Source organism: Pagrus pagrus (assembly GCF_965226575.1).
Source record: "Pagrus pagrus genome assembly, chromosome: 6".
NCBI classification, from domain to species: domain Eukaryota; kingdom Metazoa; phylum Chordata; class Actinopteri; order Spariformes; family Sparidae; genus Pagrus; species Pagrus pagrus.
The window spans coordinates 8,882,118-8,908,652 of NC_140190.1; the positions used below are offsets into that span (position 1 = coordinate 8,882,118).

Below are 26,535 nucleotides of genomic sequence, written 5' to 3' on the forward strand. Positions count from 1 at the left end.
GAAAACCCTTATGAATCATACATTAACCTACATGCAGAAGAAGCATGGTAAAAAACATGCACAAACACTCACACACATATATGTACACACAGTTGCCTACACACAGACACTGACCGACTGTGCCGTCTTGATAGCCACGAAGCGGTGGTTCCCTTCCTTCCCGCAGACGTAGCCAAAGGCTCGGTGGTCTGTGATGTCCTTGGCGATGTAGGAGATCTCGTGGACCGCATGGTGGTGTTGGAGGACCTGAAAGAAGGCACGGCACGAGATGTTTGAGAAATCACGCCGACACAGCCAAGAAACTACAACTTGAAAGATTACAACTTAATGCTTGTGAGTTTTTCCTTAGAATTTAAGATTTCATGCTCACAACATGCAACCTTTTTCTCAATATGTTGACTTCTTCCCACATTTTGTTCCTTTTCAAGTCTGATGCACTTGAACTTGGCTGCTTTCTTCTCTTCAATACCGTGCGAGGCATTCAATGAAAGGAATGTTTTGCTTTTCAAGAATGACACAGCAATTATGTACGACTGAATTCAGTTTTGAGGCGTACAAAAACTAGTCGGTACGGAAAAGTGAGAAACATGAATGAACTCAAAGTACTGAGGGATTCTCCGTATACCTGTTCGCTTTTTTCAAAAACCAAAAGACAAACTCTTGCGAGTGCACACGCAGAAACAACCCCTCGCACAGAGACCTTGTATCCTACATTGAACTGTTTCGAGCTCCCCTGCCCTCTCTAGTTTAGCCTGGGTGGGGAGTGCCAAGCTGGCATTGCCCGTGGCAGATGGCACTGTTTTTCCCGAGGACAGAGGGGGGATCAGTGACAATCACAGCTCGGCAAGCTGTCGACTTGATCACTTCATCTGTGCCCTCACTCACAACACACACACAAACACACACACGCAAACACAACTCACGTCTTAATATGCAACAGCACTGTGTTAAGTCACACTAAATGTCTGCTTTGTTGTTACTGTCTATGCCAGCTGCATGCTGGGAGCAGAGACACACAGTCAACATAATGACCCAGTAGCCCTTGAGTGCATGCTAGGGGTTGCAGCGCCATACATCAGAAGCTAAACACACACATCTGCTGTCTTTGAAGCTACTCCGGTCTGACGACAGTGCAGGATACAGTGACACCAATTTAACATGGGGGCATAGGCGGGCACACACACACACACACACACACACACACACACACACACACACACACACACACACACACACACAGAGAGAGCTCATTTGCAGAGGTTATTGAATTATCTCTGGGTGGGTGGTGAGGTGACAAAGAGAGACTCTGATTCAAAGAGAGCAGAGAATGAGATGACTGCATAAATTCAATTGATCTGCTTCGTCTTAGAGAGCAGACACAATTTAAACACACATACAGTCAGTTCCTCCTTTCTCAGGTACAGTCATTGCCTCGTTTCTCAGGTACAGCCTGTTCAATCCAATTTTTTCTTATACAGATTTAACAAAGTGCTGAAAATGTTCTACTGCTTCATGTTTAGTTGAAATCTAAGCCTAGTGCACGCTCAGACACTGCCACCTCGCTGACACAGTCTGGTCATGATACTGTCTGGAAGTAAACAAACCAGTATGCCAGTATTTTTACCCCGGTCTGTACTCGTCTTTTTAAAAAAAACTTTTGCAGTGGTTCTCCCTCCGCTCTACACTGTAAACACCAGTTGTTTTTTGCACACTTAGCTGGAACAAATGTCATTACTCTCCTCAGATCTCTTATCTATGAGACATTCCTGCCAACTAAAATGATTTACTGCCGCAAACATTTGTTGCATCATTCTTTGTAAAGTTTGGACAGAACGGTGCAATTAAATCCCTGGAGGCCGGCCGCCGCTGTCTGGCAGCATCAACTATCAGATGCTGCTCAAAGTTTTGCTTAAACAGATGCGTTCTCTGGGGAATCGGACTGTTTGCCAAAACAGGTGGGTGTATCAAGAAAGTCGATACCGACTGCGCACTCTCTCCCTTCTCGTCTCTCCAGCACTGGTGATACGCACTGCTAGTCCCACTCTCGCAATCTCACACACACACGGTGTCAGTATCTCGGAGGGACCGTGGGCAGCATGCCCTTCAGCAGTTGCTGGCCACTGAACCAAGATATTCCCCGTTACGCTGGTAGATGGGAGGGAGGGAGGAGGAGAAGCAGAGGATACTATCTCTCTCTCTCCTCACCTCGCTTCACGTCTCCCTACTAGAGGGGAGACATCATCGGAGGGCCCGCAGAGGCTGTCCAGACTTCAGCCAGTGAGACAGGACCGAGATTAGCTGTTGGCTTTGGGGTTTAATTATTTCCTCGCAAGAGTGCTGCAGTGAGTCCCGGTCAGTCAATGACCAAAATAAAAAAATATGAAATATTCACAGAGGTGGACTGTGACTATAAACAATGTCTTAACAATCAACAGTTTGACACTTAGTTGGCTACAGTCAAAAGGATGTGACTTAATGCACGTTCCTGAGTGCTGCATCTCGCTGCCTCCTGAGAGCGACAGCAGCTAATGTTTAACGTTTAGAAATGGAGTTTGCTAACATAAAACAAAGACCGGCTTCCAACACAACACAGACAATCAACAGAGCCCCTTTAATATTTAACCTAAAGATGTTCCCTCTCAAACTTTAACTTTACTGGTTGAAAATGGCAGCAGAAGTTTGTCAATGTGCAAATCTCTGCAAAGCAAGACAAACATGGTGATTAGCTCAGGAGAGAAACACAGACCTAATTTCCTCGGCCTGCCTTTATAGATGTGTCTGAACACCGTTCTCGTGTCGCCCATCCCAACGAGCCCCTTTGTCTTATTCCTTGCCTTCTCCTCTGCTTGGTTCGTGACTTGCCTTCATCATCGGTCTCACTCCCTGGGTTCCCCCACCATGACACCTCTTGATCTAAACACATATACCAATTCCCAATGGACCCACGGATCATCCCCTCAAGCTTGACCCTCTGATCTCCACCCTCTTTCATTCCTGTCTCCTCCTCCTAATTAACAATGCAAGTGTGACGATCTTTATCATTCAACATCAAGTTAAATACCACTGTTTCTCGCTCTACCCTCTTCTGTCTCATTTGCCTTGCCTTGCTGCATCTGTCTAGCCTCCATATGAATACTTTGCTCCAGGGTTTTCTCTAAACAGCTTATTCCCATGTGTCCTTTTTTTTTTTTACACACTTCTTTCCATTGGCCGGACCGGACTAATTTGATCTTTCTGATTTTATTCTCTGAGGGAGCAGTGGGCCAGACGAGCTCAGCCCTTCACTCTTGTGAGTTCTTGACCCGATGTGGTGCAGCGGCCCTGACGAGACTGACAAAAACCGGGTGAAGAGGGCGGCGCACACGTGTCTCTGTGCGTGTAGGGGAGGCTGACGGAAGAGAGAGAGAGACATGCCGGCCTGCCCTCTGCTAGATTAATGTCTCCCCTCTTCTTCTCCTCCATCTCGAGCACAGCCTCCCTCCATCCTCCACGACCTTCCCTCCTCTGAGAGAGAGGCCATCCATCCATTCGTTCACCCATACATCCATCCGCCCATCCGGCTGACTGATGCACAGGAGGGGAATGAGACTGTCAAGATCCCTGAACCTCAGCAGAGTCATTGTCTCTCTCTCCGTCTCCCTGTCTCTCTCTCACTCCCTTGCCATTAGAAGTGGTTGAAGGACTGATAGTAAGGACAGCATATCTCTATAGTTAATATTAATGCGAGGAGACAGAGGACAAGGTCTCCCTGTAGAGAGCTTACTTTGACATATGCTCACTGATTCTCTACCTATCCCTCTAACTCTGTTTCAGTCTGTCTCTGTACCTCCCTCCCATCCTCACTCCATCCGTCTCTTTCACATCCTTGATTCCTCTCACCTCCTTCTTTCTCCCCTTCCCTCTTAAACACCTTCTTCCTTTGACTCTCTACCTCGCCATCTATCCATCTATCTCTGGTTCTTTTCTCTTTATCCCGCTCTGTCTCTCAGTGTGGGGAGTTCGAAGCATCTGGAAGGGGAATGAGACGAAGAGAAATGAGGGTTGTAAAAAGAGGGATGAAGGATTGGACTGGTGAGGGATGAGTTTGGCTGCATGCAATATGGCGGCCATGTGGGAGGCCGCTGGTTACTATGTCCTGCCTGTCTAATACCCTGCACTGTTGAATTACTGCCGGGTACACACTGAACACACACTCACACACACTCCCACACTGTCAGTGACATCCAGGTCCTGTTGAGGTGTAAATCTCAGACTTACAGCGTCGGCCACTAAAGCCAGGTGTGGACCATCATATAGTAAAACAGAAAAACTCAACACAACATACACAAGAGCAGACGTTAATGCTGTGTTATGTTTTAAAAATAAGGCGGTTTTTACTCCAGCTGTCAAAGCAGAAGAAACTTACGACGGACGACCGAGCCAAGCATCGTGTAACCATGCCTGCCAACGTTAGGCTGTGAAAAAGACGGAGATTTTCTGGGGCATCGGAAAATAGCCTACCATCGACGCCCCCCATGCCTAAAAACCTGACACAGATTAATAGAATAAATACATGTGAGAGTAAAAACAAGTTTATATTAGTCTTTGTATTAGTCTGCAGAGTGAAGGCCAGAGGACGAGCAAGCGAGACAGGGGGGAAAATGTCAAGAAAGTGAAAGTCTTGCGCCAAGTGGAGTGAGATTTTGGCATCGGACAAGTCAGGCCAGGTCGTTTGTGCACCCTCGTCTCTGCCTCTCAGTCGTATTGCCACAAAACCAGGACACACACGACACTCATATGATTTGTATCAATATGAAATCAGGAGATTAACGGGGGAAATTACCGACCAGGAGTAGGGTGGCCAGGTGTCCCACTTTGTGTTGGAAATTCACAGCATTTTTACCCCTCTTTCCTGCGCCCCACATAGTAAGATGATGTCCCACATATTGATTGGCTGTAGTTTTCAAAAGTAAAACCACTGCAGGAGAGACAGTGTTGACATGCTTTCCTAAAAATCTGGCTTTTATTCAAAGGCTGTGAAGAGAAAACAGGGAAGGCTCTCATCACAGGGATGTGTTTTGGTTTATGTCAAGCAAACTGTACAAACGTGGGTAAAATTATAGGTTAACCTGTCGACTTTGCTGCCTACGCTACGGCCGATGGGATTTAGTCGGAATATAATGAAAACTAGGAGCAGCAGCTAAAATAACTAGCATTAACACACTGTGCAGCACTGTGACAAAAGTCAGCTGACAGTGATTGTAAGTTAGCACGAGACATTTTCCCAATAAAAACAAAGCCATGTGGTCGTACAGAAGGCAGCGTCCTACTGAATCAATCAAAGGCCGAAGCATATCTCACAAGATAAGGGGCATAATATACAATATAATATAGTCTCTCTCACACATTTGGTTTGTTAGGATCTGGTCACCCTACTTAGTTGTACAGCGGGAGAAAGGGTTAAAAAATAGGGAGAATCCCACAAGAATTGGTAGGGTTGGCAGGTATGCTTATAACTCTGGGGCTTAATAGGAAACTAATTTTCCATTATTAACACAAATGGCGGTGAAATGGCCCGTTCAGTGAGGCTGTCCTCCACACAGAGCTCTGAGTATCCTGAGGAATGTGGCCATTATCTTACTTCAAGGATACAGTGACAGGTATGGTCAGTTGGGGAATCGAACCTGGACAATACCTGTCAGAGGATCCTTGAGTAAAAAATAAAAATAAAGAAAAAACCACTACGCTCTGTTGGCCACTTTCCCTTGAGCTGCATGGGTACTCACTCTGCAATTGTATTCAATGACTGAATTCACAGCCCTCTTTCCGTGACGGGTCCTTTTGTCAAAAATGAGTTGTCAATATTTCTCTACATCAGCGCGACCAGGACAAACTTATGGGGGTTATTTGGGTGATTCTATGGTCTCGACTGAAAGTAAGAAAAATGATTGACTTGAGGGAATCGAGGGTGAATAGAGGGGAAAAAAAACTGTAAAGATAGAGGTCAGAGAGCAGAGATTGCATAGATCCAGGCGGTCGACCAGAAAAGCAGCCGTGTACGATGAAAAATGCATAATCCTGGAGCACAATATAGAACCAGTGTTGTCGCTGTTTGCAGAGAGGCAGACAATACGATAGCCATGTTCTCTCATCTACTGAGGCCTTGTTCTCAGGGTTTCAATTAGGGTCTCCTGATTTCCCCAGGGCCCCCTCCCTCTCATGGAGATGCCTCATTAACAGAGGAAACACACAAACATACGCGCGCAGAGAAATGCCGCATGCGGGCGCACACACAAACACAAACACGTTTGCTCCTGAGCTTACCCCTGACTTCTCATCATAGATCTTGATCCCACCAAAGGAAACGGTTAGAAACACCTTCTGTTTGTGTTCCCCTTTAGACCGTGCTGCGGCAGCTATACCCTGAGGACAAAAAAACACACACACACAGACACACACACACAGAGCAAACATGTTAGAAGCAGGACAGAAACACATGTGCACTGTAGAGGGGAGATAAGTACATAAAGAGCTTCTCTTTGGACAATTTCTCTTTCGGAACGACGCTATTGTTGATTTTTTTATTTTTTTTAACGCCAAAAACTGTCAGTAAACATCACAAATTAGAACGTCTTTATAATCAGTCACACAGAGAAATTAATCACAGATTAATTTTTTCACCCACTGAAGCCTCAATAGTCCGTTTAAGTCTTCTGAGGCGAGCTTGTGATGGATATTAAACCATGACCAGGACAAAACTTAATTAAAGAATAGATGGGTGAATAATGGCAGAGAAAGAACATTCTCAGACGACTGGTGAGAAATCTGTTTGGAATAAAACTGAACATAGTCCGTCCATTTCTGGCACATTCATGCATTTTTAATTGTTATAAACATTAAAAGCAGTTTATGGTGGAACAACGAATACGTTTATGTGTAGTATCAAACTACAGTTGCTCGTATTAGACGAAAGCAAAGAAAAATTCATGTGAACAACAACTCGGAAAGTCTACGAAATGTCGGTGCACGCGCTGCGGAGTTAACGTCATATAGAAATATGGCGGACGGATTTAAACACTGAGTGATGGTAACATATCTCAGGCTGTTGAAAGGCATTGTGGGAGGAAGGAACTCAATAACAACTGAAGCAGTAGACGAGCCAGGTGCAGAAGAAATGAAATCACGACAACATAACTTCTTGAATTCAGTGAACACGCGGTGACACGTGACGATGATTTACGACTCTACAAGTGTATCTAAGGGTGGAATTCCCCTTTATGTTCACCCCACCTCCATTTGCATAGGTGAGTCACAAAAGGAGAGGAAAGGAGACGAGCGGGACCTGAAAAACCGAGGGAGTCGGGCTCGGAGAGGGAGGAGCAGTGTGAGAGAAGAGGTGGAGAGATCAGAGAAAAAGAGTTGATGGATTTCCTGTCTGAATAAATGAGGAGGAGGGAAGCTGTTTGATCAATGGGCCTGTCTGTCCTCTCCTCACCCTGCGACGCCTCGGCTGGAGAGAGTGTTCACTACACAAACAAAACGTGATTTTCTCATTTTAAATATCTCCCGCAGTATGTGGATCCCGTGTGTTAAGGGACAATTAATAATTTAAATAATAAAAGGCACTCTACACACTGTTTTCAAACTCTTTCATCACACATTTGTGGAAGAGGAAGCAAATTCGGCAACACTTTACAATAAACAGTTGCTTCATAATTGATTTTTAATGAATTTAAATAGTTTGGAAATCAGTTGATGGTTATGATAAAGTTGCAACTGATGTTCAGAATACTTTGTAAATGGTTAAAATATACTGTGGAGTTCATCTGTAAACATTATTTCAATGGCCAATATAAAGTTGGAACGAGTAAATGAGTATATAAATGGCCTGTTTCTCACCATCTTTATCCACTCTCATCTCCCGCTCACCTATCATCCAAATGATTCCCCTCCTATGTGCCTCCTCTCCGCTGCTAACTGCCCCATCTGTCTACCTCTCCCCTCTAATTGTTCCTGTCCTTGCAAACGAGACAGTCACCCCGATCCCCTTCTCATCCATATGGCTAACCTCCTCACTTCCTCCTGCACTGATCATCGTCCTGCCTATAAATTATAACGTCCTCGTTTTTTTTTTTTTTTTTATCTCTCTCTTCCACCCTTCGCCTCTGGCAATCTGCATCGAAAAAATGCACGTACACACACACACATACATACTGTACGAGCGCAGCTGTGCCGTGATGTACAAAACATGCATATTTAAAAGTTGAATTTTAGAATATGCATGAACTCAAAGAACTACTTACAGACTGACAACTATGTTGGCTGCTGATGCTCCACCGTTTTTGTGGGTCATGGGACTTAATGGGGCTGCAGGCGATCCAGTGCATTATCTCTTGTGTTAAAGGGACAGTTCACCCCAGAATCAACATGTTTGTCCTCTTACGTGTAGTGTTTATCCATCTCGATCGTTTTGGTGTGAGTGGCTGAGTTTTGGACATCTGCCGTAGAGATGTCTGCCCTCTCTCAAATATAATGGAACTAGATGGCACTGGCACATCACGAGCTGGCTACTCAGGATGATCCACAGACCTTGTTGTGAGCAGTTTCATGTAGGTCGACTTTTAAGCAATTTCTTTAGTTGATAGTCGGCTACTTTAACAATCAATTATCGGTTAATCATTAATAATGAAATATGAAATATGTTGGTAATTTTCCCTTTAGCATAATCTATGTTTGATGCAAAATCAGAGAGGGTTAAAAGAACAGATAAACACCGACTAAGTAACAGAAGATGTTGGTTAATACGTGTTAATTTATTAATGTTAATACATACACTAACTGCAATTAATCAGTCAGTGATTAATCCTTAACATCACTAGTAATAGGTATTTTCTTCCTACAGATTTTCACCAGCCAACATCACTGTGCAGAAGGAAACCTGCATCATGGATGATGAGCTGTTAAATAACTTAGTTAGCTAGCATCTCATCCATGAGTCGATGCACGCTTCCCTCTGTGCATTTGGTGAGTATAGTTTGGCAGGAAGAAAACTGCTCCCAGTGAAATCAGTGGATTAACCTGGTCATGATTTCTGGAGACACTGCTGTTGAGTTGTTCATATGTGTTTTTGAGTGCCATCCAGTTCCGTTATATTCAAGAGAAGGCAGACATCTGTGCGAACTAGGCGACGCACACCAAAACAATCTAGACGGTAAATGATTTTTAATTTTTGGTGAACTGTCCCTTTAAATTCTTTTCAGGCAACTTTAAGAAGCTTTAAGAAATAAATTCTTAATCTGAAACATTAATAGAGAGAAAAAAAAAAGACAAGAAGTGAGAGACTCTTCTTACCTTGAGCTTCATCATCGAGTCCTGGCAGAGTTTGTCTCCACGGGCGGCAGTGACCTCGTCCAGGCCGATGAGCTTGGCCTTGTAGCGGACGCCATCGCCCTTAAAACGCCTGATGAGAGCCGCCTCGCTGCGATCCTGCCCTGCGGACACACATACACAGGAACACGCACTCAATCCTACAGTACATCTTCCAGTCAAGGACCTCCATCTAACTCAGACCAATGCTACTGGCTCAGGATCATCAATCACATAGACCAAAAAAAGACTTCAACAGTGATCTTAGAAAAAAAACAAAACAACCTATAGTGCAGGTCACAGCCACTGATGTTTGCAACATCTTGTTGTGTGATGAAGTCAGAGCATTGAACTGTGGTATCATATGAATGGCACTGGTCAATATACTCAGACGCAGGAATCAATAAAGTTCGGCGGGATTAGAGTTAAAACTCGCTCTCCTCTGCGGCCATTTCTCCTGCAAAGTAATAGTGTGACATTTCGCTCTTATCTCCCCCGTCTCTCTCGGCCCTCCCTCTCTCCTCGCCCGCCATTGTGTGCGAGATTGTCGCCATTGAGCGCACGCATTAGTGAGCGTCGGGCGATGCCGCTCCGTGTTGACCTTGCTCTTGTCCAGGAAGTCTCTATGTTATCTCCCGAAGTGACTTAACATTCCTCTTCAAACACAATGCGGAGCAGAGAGGGAGAATAGCCGCTCATAAGGCTAAACTCGCCTCCTTTGTGTCGTGCTCTCTCCATCTTCACCCCCCCATTCTGTTTCTCTATCTCGGACTTGAGTGTGCAAACATTTCATCATCAAATATTGTATAGGGGGGAAACTCTCCTGCATCCGTGCGCGTCTCTCTGCATTGTGTTTTCCCGAGTGTGTACATGTGAGTGAAAGACTGCAAGAGCGATAGTGAGAGGGAGAGACATAATGATAATGCAGCATATTCAGATAATATATTGAGGCATTAGTTCTGTACTCTATAACAGCGTGACTCTTGGAAGGTCATGGTGGGAGTGATGGAGAGGTCCCACTCCTCCTCTCCTCATCCTTACACACTCCCTCCATTCATAGAGTTCCTACAGCGGTGCAGTAAACGGGGAATGAGGCCTTTAACTACAGGCGAGACCATCGTGTTATACGACTCTACCTGTCCAACACTAATCCCTCAGCTTTGTCTGCTGGCCCACACATGCACAAACATACCCATACCCAGGCTTCATTTGGATCACCTGAACTCAATCACATACGTGGCGTTCAAAGGGTTGGACAATGTTTCAGGACAATTAAGGCTATAAAAGAGCTCATTATTCTAGAAATAACAGGATCTCATGCATTCGCATTATTAATCCTGCACTGTGAAAACCTCAGGTAACATATTCAAGCCTGTTGGATATCAGGTTTGTGAAATTTGTAAATTTGACCCATGCGAAGGACAAAATAGCAGAAAATACACTCCGTTCTCCACTGATATAAAAAATGACACCTGCACACCCAGACACATACACACAACTATGGTGTGGATGAGCTCATTCCACTGAATCATTGAACAGACAGGCACTCAGTCACAGTCCTACTTGGAGTAAATCACGACTGTCTGCCTCAAAGTCTTCCCAGACAAAGGAGCTGAAGAACATCTGTCCTTATTTTGGAGCGAGAGCAGCTCTCTCTATTGTGTCACGTCTCAGTTGGGCCCAGATGAGAGTAAGTGATTAAACCACCAGGGTGTTTTGTTCCCCCCCCTCCCTTCAACGCAGAGATGTTTGAAGACATTTAAATATTGCCTTCATTAAACTTGAAACGGTCCCATGAAATGTGCATACAGGCGGGTAGACACATAAACAAGCACATGCGAGAGCGACAGTCAGCAGCGATGATGAACCCCCCCTGAAGCCACCATCTCCTCTCCCCGCGTGAATAACATGAAACATGCCACTGAGGCTGTGTGTAAGAAAACACGCTCGCATATCTTTCACATCCAGACATGAGCTGCCTGTCAGGAAACCCGACGTCTGTGAATCTCTTCGACAGCTTGTGAAAAAATAAAAACAAGAAGTTTAATCCAATAAACTACATAAAGTTACGTTTCTGAATCGCCACCACGTTCGTTTATGCAGCCCTGTGGAGCTTTCTGGTAAACAAACAAACGCAAACGTGTCGAGTGTATTTCCTTCCTCATAAAACATCTTCAAATGGCGATTTTTTAACATTTTAAATAATGCATTGTTTACATTTATGTTCCCTTGCAGTCTTCTTTTTCCTTGCCCTTGTTAGCACATGGCTACATTTGTTAGCACGTTGTTAGCGTTTATCTCTGCAATAGCAAGAGAGAATGTCAATTTCACTGCCTGCACTGTGATGTGTTCATACGGCAGCACTTTGTAATAACTATCATTTATAAAAAGTACATTTATAGTTAATTAAACTTTAGTTAATAGATGTTTCACTGTTAACAAACAATGAAATGCTTTAAAAAACATTTATTAAGTAACTGTAAAGCCAATCCTCGACATACTTAGTTGAAAACAGTAAATATATAAAAAATATATTCAATGTTTTACCTCGTAAACTTCAATGATTTGTGAAAATTATTTTGAATTTGGTGCCAGTGACACATTTTAACAACAACAGTCCACAGGTTCACTGGTAACAGCTGATAGTATATTGATTGGGTGTGACAGCAGCATCCTCACAAGGCTCAGTCGTTCACAAGCACGCATGTGGCGAGGTAATATTACACATGATTGTTTAAATGGGTTCAGGAACACTCCGTAAAACTGTTGTTGGTAAACACAGTTCATTGAAAATGATTGCGTGCTGTTGTTGTTTACGTTTTACACAGCGTCCCAACTTATTTGGAAATCGGGGTTATAAATGTGCGAGTGTTAAATAACACCGGAGGTGTCCAGCTGCTTTTGTCTCACTGCAACAGCGGTTTTCATTTGAGTCTGACATTTAAGACCTGCTCTCTCCATCTGCATCCATCACCATTACTGCTGCTATACTTAGCACACCCAGGGAGAGAGACGCAGGGAGAGGCAGCAGTCGAGAAAAGGCCAAGAGGGGAAGAAAGAGAGGAAAAGGTAGACGAGGTCCGGGGTTACTTCTCCTGCTGAGTGGTTCATATTATTACCTTTTGGGAGCATGTTCCCTGAAAGGCCTCCCTGTGAGCGTGTGTGTGGGTGTGTGTGTCAGCAGGGGAAGCATTCAGTCTGCTGTAATTAAATGTCTGCTTCTGCTGTGACCCCACTGAGCTTCAAACACAACTAATGAAAGAATCTTCCGTTTCATCTGTCATGGCTGCTCCACACACACACACACACGCACACACACACACACACACGCACGCACACACTCACTCACTCAAACTCAATCTTTCACTTTCATACTTGCACAGAAACAACAAAACACATGTTAACACACACACTACGCCCATGCCGAAACACTAATGAAAGAAAAGCCTCCTGGTGCATCATCCATGGCAGCTTTAAAGGTGAACACACACACTCTTTCTTTCACACAGAGTCGCAGTATCTGGTATTCAGCCCTCTGGGCGACAGTAAAGCAGTTAATACCTTATACAACATTTGTGTGTGTGTTTGTGTGTGTGTGTGTGTGGGGGTCACTTGGTATGCAGGGTTGGTTTGACTGTCTGTCTGAAGCAACAAGCAGAGAGGGAGGGAAGGACATAAAGCGGAGAGCAGAGGATGGAAAGGAGGAATAGAACGTGATGGATGGATGAATGAGCGAGGCCTCCATTGGATAAATGTCACTCAGGATTAGAGCGTTATGACAGGCAGAACCCCCCCGACTCTCCTCTCTCTCTCTCTCTCTCAGACACAGACATACACATGCATACCAACGCACACATGCACACACACTTCCACAGGTGATAGATGGCAGGTGACTGCTGGTACAGTACATGCAGCCCCTCAGGGAAGCCCCTAGCATCGCCCCTGGCAACTATAACCTTCTGCCTCCTGTGCGCCCCTCCATCACTCTCTCCCCAATCACTTCCCCTTTTACCCTTCTTCCATCCACAAAAGCCCTGAACTATTTTTGTCTCTGTATGATCCTTCCCCTATAGTGGGATCACATTTAGATTACAAACATATTGAAACAGATTTCTCCTCTTTTTTTCTTTTTCTCTCTCCCTGGCCCTTTAAAATTGACAGACAGTGCACTTTAAGGAAGAAAGCAGTTTGTTAACAACTTAGGTCATATTTTAAGAGACATTTCTATTAGTTATGATGACATTGTACTCGCCAAAGTAGTTTGAGAGACATGAAAACACAGCAACGTGACTTTAACCTGAGTTCATACACAAGCCAGTGGTTAAGATATCTGTACTTGGTCTTGTATGTTATCGTTTGTTTCCACGATGATTTTAAAACCTGTCTGACTGACTGCTCGTGTTTTTTTTCCTTTCAGTCCCAGATCTCAGCATGTAACTTGGTCAATACATTGTTATAGAAATGACGACCAAAACCATGGAAATATCACCCCGGTCATATGAAAATGAAATGTTTAAATAAAAAATCATGTTGACGAAAGAAGCTTAATTGTTGCCATCTAATTTACTTCTTCTTCAGTACTGCATGATGTTCAATGAAAATTTTGCAACCCAGACTTGTTCTCAGTCAGATCCAATCAGGATATCCTCCCCAGCCCCACCCTCTCGTCCACATACGGTCACATCTGACCAAGATGGCAATGGCTGTAATGCCAAACTCGAGTCTTAAAAACACCGGTCCATAAACCGCTTGGTGACGTCTCGGTAGGTTTACACTCGATCTCTCTCCTTGGTTAGTCCTACTCACTCATAAAGTCGCCCTGTAACAGATCAGACTGATGTAAATGTGTCCAAACATGTTTCAGATGACCTGCACAGACATTGGGGGTGATCTTCAATGGTGCAGTCTTTCTCTATTCAAATGCAAGCTGATCATCCAGGCTGAAGATTAAAGTGCATAGGATTTTCAGTGTAAGGCCAACAATGCATAACAGCCCAGTTCATTAATTTCATTAGACAATGGAGACTTAGACCATTAGTTTGAGGCCAGTGGATAAGAATGAGAGAGAGACGTAGCACCTCTATGTGAGACATGATTGTGACGGTAAGTTTTTGCGTGACATCTGATGTTCCTCAGAAGTGACGTTAGCGGTACAAAAGCTGAAGACACTGTTTGTTTTCAGCAGGCCTGTACTGCTTGCAGAGGCGGCTGAAGTGTGGAGCTTGTTTCACTGTGCTCCAAATGAAGCAGCACCCAGAGGCTCTTAACTACAGCTGGGATGGTTCCCAACAAACACTCAACAGCACATGAGGGAACACCGCAGTTACTCTCCAATTAATCCTGCTTCTAAACCCCGCTGCTGACTGTGTGCGAGAAAGTGTGTGTGAGGTTTTTTTTTTTTTTTGGTGCGTGTGCTTTCTTTACCTATCAGAGGCTTGCTCAGATGAAGCGCTCACTCATACCCGCTCTCACGCAGGCTCTTTTAAACCCACAAACAGCATGTGCCAAGAAAACAACAAGTTTCCCCCTTCAGCTCCATGCTTAGGTCCGGACGATTGATTTGGCACACAAAAGCTCACACTGAGTCTACGCATATGCACACGTTACAAAAAACATAGCCACAGTCACTGAAGTGAAACGGCGGGTGTAAAATGAGATGATAAAGTGCTGCTGCTGCCACTCATCAAATAAGCGAGCGCTGCGCTGATGTGCTTTCTTCTGTCTTATTTGCAACACGACTGCTGTTGTGTTTACTGAATGAAGCCGCTTCTTCGCAGCTCAAGTAGTTTGCTAAATTATGTGAAGTTTACACTGAGATGCATTTAGTTCAAACTCATGTTCTCCCTGCAGCTTTTGATATCATGTATTTGTCTTTTTATTAGTAGCAATTTGGCTTCTGTGCCAGAAGACAGCTTTGGCACGTTTGTAAAAGAACGAAGTAAAGTTAGACATATGGACAATCTCAAAGAGCTATAGTGTAATCTTTATCCTCTTGCCCTTTTGTTCTTCTTGTCCCGACATTCGTTCTCTCTCCATCTCTATTTCTTTCCCCCTTTTTCCCAGCTCCATCTCCCCGCCACCCGGCGCTCTGACCTGGATGACAGGGGCACAGCCACAGACCTGAGCTGTCTGTGCGTGAAGGTGCGTGTGCATGCACGTGTGACCTGAGGCATCGAGCAATCCTCGGTGGCAGAAAAACATTAGAGCTGAAAAATACGTCAGGGACAGACACAATACACTGCCCATTACCGGCCCATACACACACACACACACACACACACACACACACACACACACACACACACACACTCAGAAACATCCACACCCTGTGTCAAGGTCACTTTGGGGAAGGACATGGCGAAAACTTTTGTGTAGGTAAGTCTAACACCTTTAAGGAAACTTTTTTCACCAACTTTATAGCATACGAAGGAACAGCCACTTTTTATGTTGTGTAACAGATTTAAACAGGAAATTAAAGTCATGTAGGTAACTAGTATACCTAATAGTATACGTATAGTATAAACAACATTTTTAGATTTAAAAAAAAATGCCCTTCAGTGTTAAATTCTAAATAAACTTTAACAAAATTCAGTGCAGACGATGGACTTTTAATGAGCACTCGATACAGCGTCAGAGGTGGAGCCTCATTCAATGCTAAGACACCTGCTCAGTGAAGCCTAAAGCCAAAAAAGTTCAACTTTCCAGGTATAAAATTACCCGGACCTTGTGCATTGTGAGGCCATACAGTGAGCACGCTAGACACTTGTGCTGGCCGAGCCAGCTAACTTTCCGGTTAGCCCTCGGCTACCTTGAATGGGGATAAAATGATTTAATCGTGCAGGTCTTCTTGATCCATGAATGGATCAAATAATGATAGTGAGTTTACGGAGGTTGTGATGCTCAAAAAACTTTGAACATGCATGGTGAAACAAAGTGACTCAGATAAAAAATGTCTGACATTCTTGCGTCTTGCAGTTTTTATGATGTACCAGTTGTACTTAATCATGTTAATGGGTAAAAGTATTTTACTGATCAGTGTAAATTTAATGGAATTTATAAAATGCTGATTCACTAAAATAACTGGTCTATTATCCTTTAGCGAAATTGTTACTCGAACGTGTTTGGTGCTTGTTATTTTTTATTGCATTGATCTTTTCTTTTACTGAGCCACAAACCCACTGAGGGTTTTGTGAGTGTGCACACAACCATCATAGCAAGAGTTGATTTTATTGCTCACTTGGTATGTGATGAAGATGACTTCAGGAAATGCTCGAAGCTTTTGACACAGCGCAAAGAGCAAAACAGCACAACTCCACTCACTGTGCCTGTGTGCTGTTCAGCATGTTTTTCTCCCCTGTTGGGTTAAAGTGTAGTATTTTCACCATAACAACATGAACTGAAGCACCTGGGGAAAAAAAGCACTCAGCTCATGTTTGCTGTACGTACAACACATTGCTTATTAAGACTAAAAATCTATATGAAGCGTTGATGATGGGAACGACAACCGTCCGTCTTTTATCCGTGGAAGCGAAGTTCATTCGGTGCACACAAACATACAGCAGAAACAGCATGTACTAGTGCATCTGACTTAATTATCTCCTCTACACTTTCATTTCATCCTTTCTACGTTCTCCCCATTTAATAAGAAGCCGACTAAGAAGCCGGCAGTACCTCTACTACCATAAGGCCACCCTCGATCCTGCTGTCTCTCTCTCTCCACCCAGCAGCCCTCAGTCTATGTAGGACTCTTGGTGGTAAAGCTCGTTTCTCGCCCTGGCTTTAATTACAAGGTAATTGGTCTCACTAACGAAGGGGAACATGGCCTGCGAGTCTGCATGCAACTGTGTCTATGTGCATATGCGTGTGTGTGTGTTTTGTTTGTGTGAGCTGCAGTGTGTTTTCTGCGCTCTGACAGGGCATCAGAGAGCGGGCTGTGTAAACAAGTCGCTAGCATCCTGTCATGCAACGCTGAAGCGGTTCCCCCCATGGACTGCGCTGTTGGTCGCCCCTCGGCCGCCACTCGCACACATTAAAAACACGCGCACGCAAACACACACTCGATTCCTCTATCGCGTTACCGTTCATACAGCGGTGCAAGAGAAGAACATGGAGTTCTCCGAGCCTCGTGCATTGTGAGCATTCACCGAATACTTCCAGTCATCAGAGGAGGTAGAAAAACCAACTCGCACTGTCCTCAGTCGGTAACACACCTAAATACACACACACACACACACACACACACACACACACACACACACACTATTTAGTCTGTTCAAACATTATAAGACACATCTGACTGAAAAGTGTCAGAACTATTTGTTTCCTAAATCCCACAGTCTGTGTGAACAGGAGGCGTGCTCGTGTGTACGTCCATGTGTGCGTGTGTTTATGTGCATGTGTGTGTGTGTGTGTGTGTGTGACAGTCAAACACTAGAGACCCGTCTTTCAAAGCATTAGGAAACACAGGTAACTCCTCAAAACACAGCGGTCCTCCTTTCATGCCAAGGCGAGTGTGCCAGAACAAAGCCTTCTCTCATGTCTGTCATCTCTGCCAAAATATGGAACCACTTGAAGTTGTTGTCCTTCCCCTCTCTGTCTTTCTGTGTCTCATCTTGCGTAATGAACCCCTTCCCTTCATTCACCCAGCCGGGGTCCTGGAAGAGAGGGATGGAGCAAAGGAGGACTGACGAACATCATACGGCATGAAAAGGAAGAGGAAGCTCTGCCATCTGCCAGAGTGCCTCTCCATGTTTCTAACTCTCTTATCTCCTCGCTGTGTATCATCATCATCATCATCCCTTTGGTCCCTCCTGGAATTAAACTGTTAAATCTTTTCTGTTCACGGAGTACGGATCTGCTTTGTAAATTACATGTCCTGTAGGCTCTTGAAGAAAATGAGAGAAGGAGGAATTTAAATATTATACTATAGCAAATTCTATTAAATAATGTAATACGTTTCGCTGCTTTTTGCCCTTTTACTAGACAGGGAATAGGAAGAAAGAGAAAAAGGTCTCATTCTCTAGCTAGAATCAAACCTGGTGTGTTGTATGGCACGGTGTCTTGTCCACTCGGCCACCAAGTTCCCCCTTATCCAATATTTTTTATGGTAATTAATTCAAAATGTTCTCAAACCCAACTCTTTGCACATGAATGGCTCCAGCAATAATACATATGCAAAATCCGGCTACACTTTCAAAATAAAAGTTACCAACGTATAGTTAACTTGTTATGGCCTGACTTTTGGATTGTTATTAACGTTGGGGTAAATCACTACATTCAGTCACATAACTTCTTTGATGTCAGCTAGGTTACGTAAGTCACATAAGTTTCATCATTTATGTACGTTAAGGTACTCACGTAACATCATTTCAAAACAAATCACCTCGCTCTTTATGCACCACCTCTCCACCGGCTCCCCGCCCCACAACAGATCCAATTCAAAGCCCTCCATAATCAGGCTCCCTCCTACCTCACCAGCCTGCTCCACCACCACACTCCTTGCTGTTGCCTCTTCCATCTGATGCCCTCCGTCTTCACCACCCAGATCTAAGCTATTGACCTGGAGCGACAGAGCCTTTTCTACAGCTGCCCCTCCCTCTGGACCTCTCTCCTCAAACACATCTGAGACTGCACCGACCTGTCCGCACCTGAAACACTGATCAAAACTCACCTTTTCAGAGCTGCTTTTAATCTCTGATGATGCCTTTTTTCACATGTTTCAATGGGTCGGTTAAAGTGTATTTGACTATCATGAAAAGCACTATATAAATAAAATGTATATTATTATTATTATTATTATTATTAATATTATCAAATCTATATTATGTCTTGGTTACAAGTGTTGCACACAGACATTAATGGAAGGAGAACTGCACTGCCAACATAGCTTAAAGTAGCTTAAAACATTTTAAGATCAGTCACTTCGTTTCTGCAAAATGATGCGGTAAATATTCTTCTACAGCTGCTTTCAAAATGCCATCTCTGCAAAGCTCGTAAGCTGCTGTTCCAAGCAGATGTTTTTGCCTTTTAGACCAAAAAGTTCAGCAATCAGCAGATCAAGTTTGATTTCAATACTAGAACACTCCCTCATTTTCTTAATGAAGCGGTGCACAAGTTGTAGTTGTGGCTGTGTCTGTTTGACCAATCAGCAACAGTCAGCCACTTAAGTTTCTGAAAGTACGACCCCTACAAGAAGAACCTTGAAACTATTTCTGTTGCTCCTTTTCTCTTTCTTTAAATATTTATCATCATTACTTTGATTTTTGTGTTTTCTTACTTTAAAATGACTTTTTTTGATTCTAGCTAGACCAGATATCACCTTCACTAAGTGTAAGAAAATGGAGTCATGCACTATTCTTTGCCTTAGAAGACATGAACAATTAATCCAGCTTTTGCTTTAACTCACAGTGCTGATGTGTCTCAGATCAGCTCCGCACAAAGAGCTCTGTTTCTGTTATGAAACAGAAAAACAGCAGCCTGTCAACATCTTACAAATGAGAAATGCCCCTTCAATGCACAGTCCTTCAACCAGCACAGCGGGGTGAGAGCAGCGGCCTTTATTAGAGCCTGTGTGTGTGTGACATTGGGACGTTTTCCTTTTGTGCAAATTATAAGCAGGGAGCAAACTGTTGCTATGGAGACCGTAGTTAGTGATGCGGTGGGCAAAGCCACACCAACTAGTGTGGAGGAGAGGACTAAGGCTGAACATACTGAGAGGATCACAGAGCACACACACACAAACACACACCCATAGTCCAAGACTCCGGAAGGCAAATAAAGGGCTTTCACTGTTATATATTTTCCTCCCCGAGTCAGGCGTTTTGAATGCTTATTCTCTGTGGTCACATCTGAAAGCTTGGCTGAAGCTTTTTTAACACACAAGAATAGGGGCAGAGGAGTGTGTCATTGGAGCCGCTGCACAGAGCGGAGACGTGGGTTTGTGGAATGAGAAGCCTGCCTGGGAATAGCATTGATCGCATCTCACCAACCTTTACCTGCCCTCCGCGGTTATTACGGTGCTGCAAAAAAAAAAGGGGATGGATAAAGAGCACGGGCTGGTGAAAAGAGTAGACAGTGGGATGGGATAGGTCACTAATTTTCCAGGAATAACCTGATGGGAGAGAAGGGTAAGCAGATAGTGGGAGAGGACGGAGAGGAGGCAGTTATCTCTAAATATAGTTTTAGTGATGGTGTGCCTCTATCTGCGACCAAGTGTCGTTTTTTTTGTCTTCTATCCCTCCCGTATCCACTACTGGCCTCCACTGACAACCACAACAGCAGACAGCCAATTCAATTCAATCACTGTCTGATTGGAGGGAACAGATCTGATTACCTCTCATAGAAGGCACACACACACACACACACATACAAACTTACACACATACACACACTCAAAATACCGTTGTTTGTGCTCTAAGATTCCCCAGGGAAAGATATCAGAGTAAATGGCTGCGGTGATTGTGCCAGATAGACTGGATGTGTGCATAATATCCACACGAAGCAGATAATGTGTTTGCTAATCGCACACCAGAGACGAGCAAACACACACACCCCGCACACATCCACACACACAAAGGCTAACAGCTGCACAGCTATAACCCTTAACCACTCTTTTCATGCTGTTGGCTGCCAGCTACACTGTAGATGCACCCTCCCACACATCCTCAGCCCGATCCCCCACCGTGGGAGAGTCGTGATTTTCCAGAGTTGCGATGACAGCCGACTGCGTGTGAAGCGGAAGTTATTATTACTTGTAATCGTATTCTTTGTCACATCCTCAAAGACGGGCACGCATCTATGAATGATTTATTTGAACATTTAAGGATGTTATATAGACAATACTGTGAATAAAAAAGTTAAAAAAAAGTCATAATCTGTTGGTAAGAGTCCCAAAATTACTAACGTCAGAGTTGCTATATTTACAAGTGGGGTTTTAGAAATGAATAACACCCACATGATTGCTGGTTACCTGCCAACGTGCGCTGCTTGCGTAGACGAGCTTACCGATCTTAGTCACAATTTGCAAACACTTGGCTGGCCTCAAATATTCATTCACAACTCTGACAATGTCCATACACACTGTAACAACAGTACAGGCATGATGCCAGCTTCACAGAGAAGTCAGAGGAGTTTAGTGGTTCAGATTCCACTTTTTTGTAACTTATTCTGTATCAACTGTGAATATATACAGCTACTGTACTCTTGGCACGTAAGAATTGATTTAGCACTGCTGCTCTGTTGTTGTTAGCGGTGCTGGCTCAGGTGTGTGTGAGCTGACCAATCAGAGCAGGCTGGGTATCCAGGAGGGCGGGCCTTAAAGAGACAGGAGCTAAAACAGAGTGTTTTAGACTGAGGGTGATTACAGTGCTGCGGCAGTGGACAGTATGAGAAAACTGATGTGTTTTTTGAGCAATACAGCATGTCAACCTATTCTAAATTAAATTATGAACCTGAAAATGAGCATTATATGTCTCCTTCAAAGTACTGTAAAAGAAAACTCTCTCAGCCAGCCTCACAGATCAATCTTTGTACCCTGTTTTGACTTGAGATCCTCTGGAGGCTGAAGCGTACCAGTTCATTAAGCATGCTATAACAGCTTTAAGTGTAATCTGTAATTATATTAATTACACTACATTTGACAAAATGCAGTGCTGTTGAAAGCCTACGTCGTGAATGCCAGAATGATTTGCGCGCACGGTGAAAGTGTGAAATGCGATTCAGAGATTCCCCAGAGTAAGACGTCCACGGTTCATCGTACTTCATTACAAGGTGGGCGCTGAGATGGAAAAGTTTGAAGTGGAGACAAAACTGTCGGCAGCTGTTGGGCTCTTCACAAACCTCAAATTGGCTCGCTGTTCTAATTTGACATTCACACAGTGTGTGTTGGTGTTTTGCACTGGCACGACTGTCAGCTCTGTGTTTTATTGATAATGAAGCATATCAAAATGCGTTTCCTTTTAAGAAACTAGCCGTTACGCTAATGAACAAACATCCACTCGAGGCGTCTTAATTGACTCGTATCCCTTTGCATAACTTAAAGGTTATAATAGACAGACACACGTAGTCTGATGCAATCTGATACAACAGTTCTGCTGATGAAAATCTGCCCAAACAAGTTTTTTATTGACACTGTCATAGCTGTGGCAATTTATTTATAACTTGTAGCACTGATGTCATAGTCAGTGATGGTGTATTAGACTGCAATATATTGAGAATTGTTGTAAATGACAAGGTGGTGGCCAAGCCGTGTATAAGCAACCTTTGATGACAGGTTGTCAGTGGGTCAAGACCTAAACGGTTGGCAACCAGAGGTGTAAATTAGCACCTACATTAAAATTGAGAATTATTATGACTTGCAGGGACACAAGTACTGTGGAGGAGTTGTGGGGGGAAGGAAGCGGGGGTGGTTGAGAGGGGTAGAGGTGCAGAGATGTAATCTTTGTGGATTTATTGAGGATTAATTAAGACTTTTATACTTCAAGAATCGAGCCTGACCAATAAGACGGACTAATTCACTCTCGGAGGCGGCAGAAAGCCGCAGTTATTCAGCTCCGGTCATGTAAATGCCAAAGGTCGGAGGTTATCTCCGTCTTGACACGGTAATTCAATAAAAAACCTTTTGGAAGAGAAAAAAAGGTTCTCGGAGAAGAATGACCCCTGAGCTCTCAGATGAAACATAATTGTGTGTACAAAAGAAACATACACGTGCACACCCACAGATACACACCGCCGTGTCGAGCCAGGCGCACACCATCTGTGATTAATGTGTGACACGCTGCAGTCCCATAGTCTTTTTCATTACATTCTTCACCACAGAAGTGTGAAACAAAGGCCCGAGATTAAACAGCTCTCCTTCACACTGACTCATTAGTCTCTCTCACTCGCTCTCTCTCTTCGTGATCAGTCTCTCCTCTGTGTCTCACTCATTCAGGGCAAGGTCATTTAGGAGTCAGAGCAGTGGGCGGAGGAGGAGGATGAGGAGGGAGAGGAAGGATATTAGGAAAGTGAAGGACTATCCCTGCAGGGATTCTCACAAGCCGCCGTTTACACCCTAATGACGAGCAGCCATTCAGAGGATCTATTTTCATTTAAATCGAGCTACTCCGAAGAGACGGAGACGGAAGCATGTGTATGTACTGTACGTACGCCGGTCGTACACATGAAGCACACTAACGGGAGCATTATCGAAGTTTCTTATTCCCAGAGCACGCTCGCTGCTTGTGTGTGGTATATGTATGATTGCATTTGACTTTCATCACCCTGCCCTGTGTGTGTGTGTGAGAGAGTGTGCGTGCGTGCGTGTGTGTGTGTGCACGCGTGTGTGCATGTGTGTTTTGGAAGAATGACCCAGATCAGAAGAGCGATAAGTACTTTGTGTGAGCTCAAACTCTACATACCATTTTAAAAAGAGATGCAGACACAAGGCAAGGTGTAAGGTAGTGTGTGAGTGTGTTTGTGTGTGTGTGTGTGTGTGTGTGTGTGTGTGTGTGTGTGTGTGTGTGTGTGTGTGTGTGTGAGTGAGGGAGAGAGAGACAGAGAGAGAGAGAGAGAATGAGACGGGGAAAGCAGGCAGAGAGAAGAAGCTAAAAACCCTCAAGTCTGAATGCTGAAGGCAAACCATTCATCTTTCCTCTCATATGCTCTTCTGGGCTTCAATCCCAGTCCCAGTGTGCGTGTGTTTGTGTGTGTGTGTGTGTGTGTGTGTCTGCAATCCCCTCACATATGGAGAGCAGTCTGAATGATGAACATGATCTCCATTGCAGCAGAACAATACTGTTTCTAAATAGGACATGAGAGGCATTCAGCCTTCCCTCACACACTGTGTATGGGGGGAACCGACGCTTGTTTGCAGGGGCTGAAGCGCGCCGTGTGCAATGAGGCATCTGCTGCAGGTGATACTGAGTGTGTGTGTGTCTGTGTGTGTGTGTGTGTACGTGTGCATCCATTAAGTGCTGTTCCCAACGGTGTCCAGAGTTTTTGCTACATCAATCAGATGCTTATTCAGAGAGTGCTAGGCGTCGCTCTCGCGGTCGGGCAGGTGGCACCAAGCAGCTGGGTGATGGCTGCCAGCCTGGCCCCTGGCATCACCTCTGCTCTGAGACCACCCAGGCCTGCTAATACACCTGCTAGCTACCTGCCTCTGGAGCTTTTCACACCTGGATCTGTTTGCCTCTCACCAACCACAACACTCCCGCACCTGTTTGGTAGCAAGCTCCTGCACCGTAATACCCCGCACCTGTTAATTAGCTATGAACAACAGCAGCCCTGCATTCTGTTTTCTGACCCAAATCCTTCATCAACAGCAGATCAAAACACAATTAATATAAAGGAGAAAGCAGCTGACAAATGTGTGTTTGTGTAGTGAGGGCACCGTCTTAGAAAATAGCTAGTTTTTGTAATGTGTTCTTCATGGTAATGCAGCAGTGTGACACATTTCTTTCTTCAGTCAAGATCAGCTCAGAGGAAGGTGGATGCTTTGATATGTCAAGACACTGTCGTTTTTACTTTTTCTCATGCAAAGATAACAGTAAAAGGTAATGTTAAAACTGAAAAGTAAAAAAGTATGCACAGGCCAGAATCACAAGTGCATGTTGAGGTCTCACTCAATGTCCCACCCACAACAAGTAATATCCTACAACACTGAATAATCAGAATCTGCAAAGTAACTAAAGTTATAAAACAAATGCAGTAGAAAGCTGATTATTTTAAATCTTGACACCAAGATGTTTCATTTTTACTGCAAATGTATATCGGCCGTGAAAAAACATTTCAGTTGATCCCTACTTTACAGGTATCGTTTGAAACGCTGCAGTGAGTAACGGAACAAGAAGGAGTGGCTTCAGTGAGCCGACACGCTGCGCACCTCCGGCGTCTTAGCGAGGTTACCAACTCAATTTCCCTCATTGACGTCCTCAGGTTCCCTATTAGCATTAATTTAAATGCGAAATATTGACAAACAACAAATCCCCTGCCATCGTTGTGTTGGTCAACTCTGATTCCTCTGGTCACGTGTAAAGACAAATGTGACTGCTGATACTCGCAGAGCTGCGAGTCATCTGCTGCTGTACGAGCAGACACTTTCAGTGGGAAAGCAGTGGAAATAAAACTGGTAATATCATTTTCTGCACCAAGGCTATTAAGGATTTGGTTCTTCTCTTAAAGTAAGTAAAGTAGTGAATGCATTTCTTTCCTCATAGAGTAAAAAAGTAGATAACTTGAAAGAATAATGAGCAATAACTTCCTTGACACAGTTTCAAAGTGCACAGCAGGTGTGATAACAGTGTACCGACCTTTCCTCTTGGAGTCCCGTCTGACGCTGCTGGGCCTGACCGCTGGCTGTAGCTCTGTCTCTGTTGACATCCTCAGGCTCCAACTGGGCTAGACTCCGCTCCGCTTGGCTCCGCTGGGCTCCGAGGGTCCAGTTCACAGCGTCAGTGCCGGCTGTGCGTGCGTGGGCGCCGGGTGTGTGCGTGGAGGCGCCAGGTGTGTGTGTGGGCACACAGGCTCATGGGAGAGGGATGGGCTTTAGCCCTGACACAACATCCCACACACACCCACAGAGAGCTGGGGAGAAAACAGAGGAAGAAAGAGGTTTGCTTCAATTAGGTTGTGTTTACTGTTGGCAGGAGAAACCTTGCAAGAGTTCTCAGCAGGCGTGAGAATGAGCTTGTTTCTGATCGGGGGCCTTGAGTACATGTTGCCCATGGTAACGGATCGGAGAGACCCGGTGTACCATTCCCACTTCCTGTCAATAATGGGTCTCTGCAAGGACACTGCTTAAAGAACAATCCCACCTCGTTAAACCACTTCCTTCTTCGGTCGGGCAGTAATTATTTAAACAGGTTTAACAACACTAACAATGTTCATTTTCAATAAAACTTTACACCAACTGTCAGTTTTAGCCTTCATTTCTGTCAGTTAGGAAAACACAAGCAGCCAGATGAATCAACAGGTTGTAAACAAGCAATCAGTTTGACCAGATTATCCGAACCAGGTCAAAACCAAACATGAGTCAGTTATAATGCCTCATTAGACAGAATAAAGATAAACAAGGTAATAAACAAAGCTGGCTGTAAACTTTCCTGGATTTTGACCTGGCATGCTGGGTCACAATTTCAACATTATAATGAATAAATAAATTGGGTTAACCTGGAGGTTTAAAACCTCTGTGATTTTCCTCTGAGATTCAAA

General features: G+C 44.2%; 1 protein-coding gene across 4 annotated transcripts in view; it reads right to left on the reverse strand.

The window, feature by feature from the left end:
* dab1a (DAB adaptor protein 1a) overlaps positions 1-26,535 on the reverse strand; it is a 76,269-nt gene that overhangs the window by 23,710 nt on the left and 26,024 nt on the right. For all 4 annotated transcript variants that reach the window (XM_084355414.1, XM_084355417.1, XM_084355416.1 and 1 more), the window contains exons 2-5: positions 25,635-25,908; positions 9,331-9,470; positions 6,304-6,402; positions 115-246 (exon numbers count right to left, since the gene is read on the reverse strand). In XM_084355414.1, the coding sequence (XP_084211540.1) occupies positions 115-246; positions 6,304-6,402; positions 9,331-9,470; positions 25,635-25,704 (441 nt within the window). In that variant the 5' untranslated portion in view covers positions 25,705-25,908. The remainder of the gene's footprint in view (positions 1-114; positions 247-6,303; positions 6,403-9,330; positions 9,471-25,634; positions 25,909-26,535) is intronic.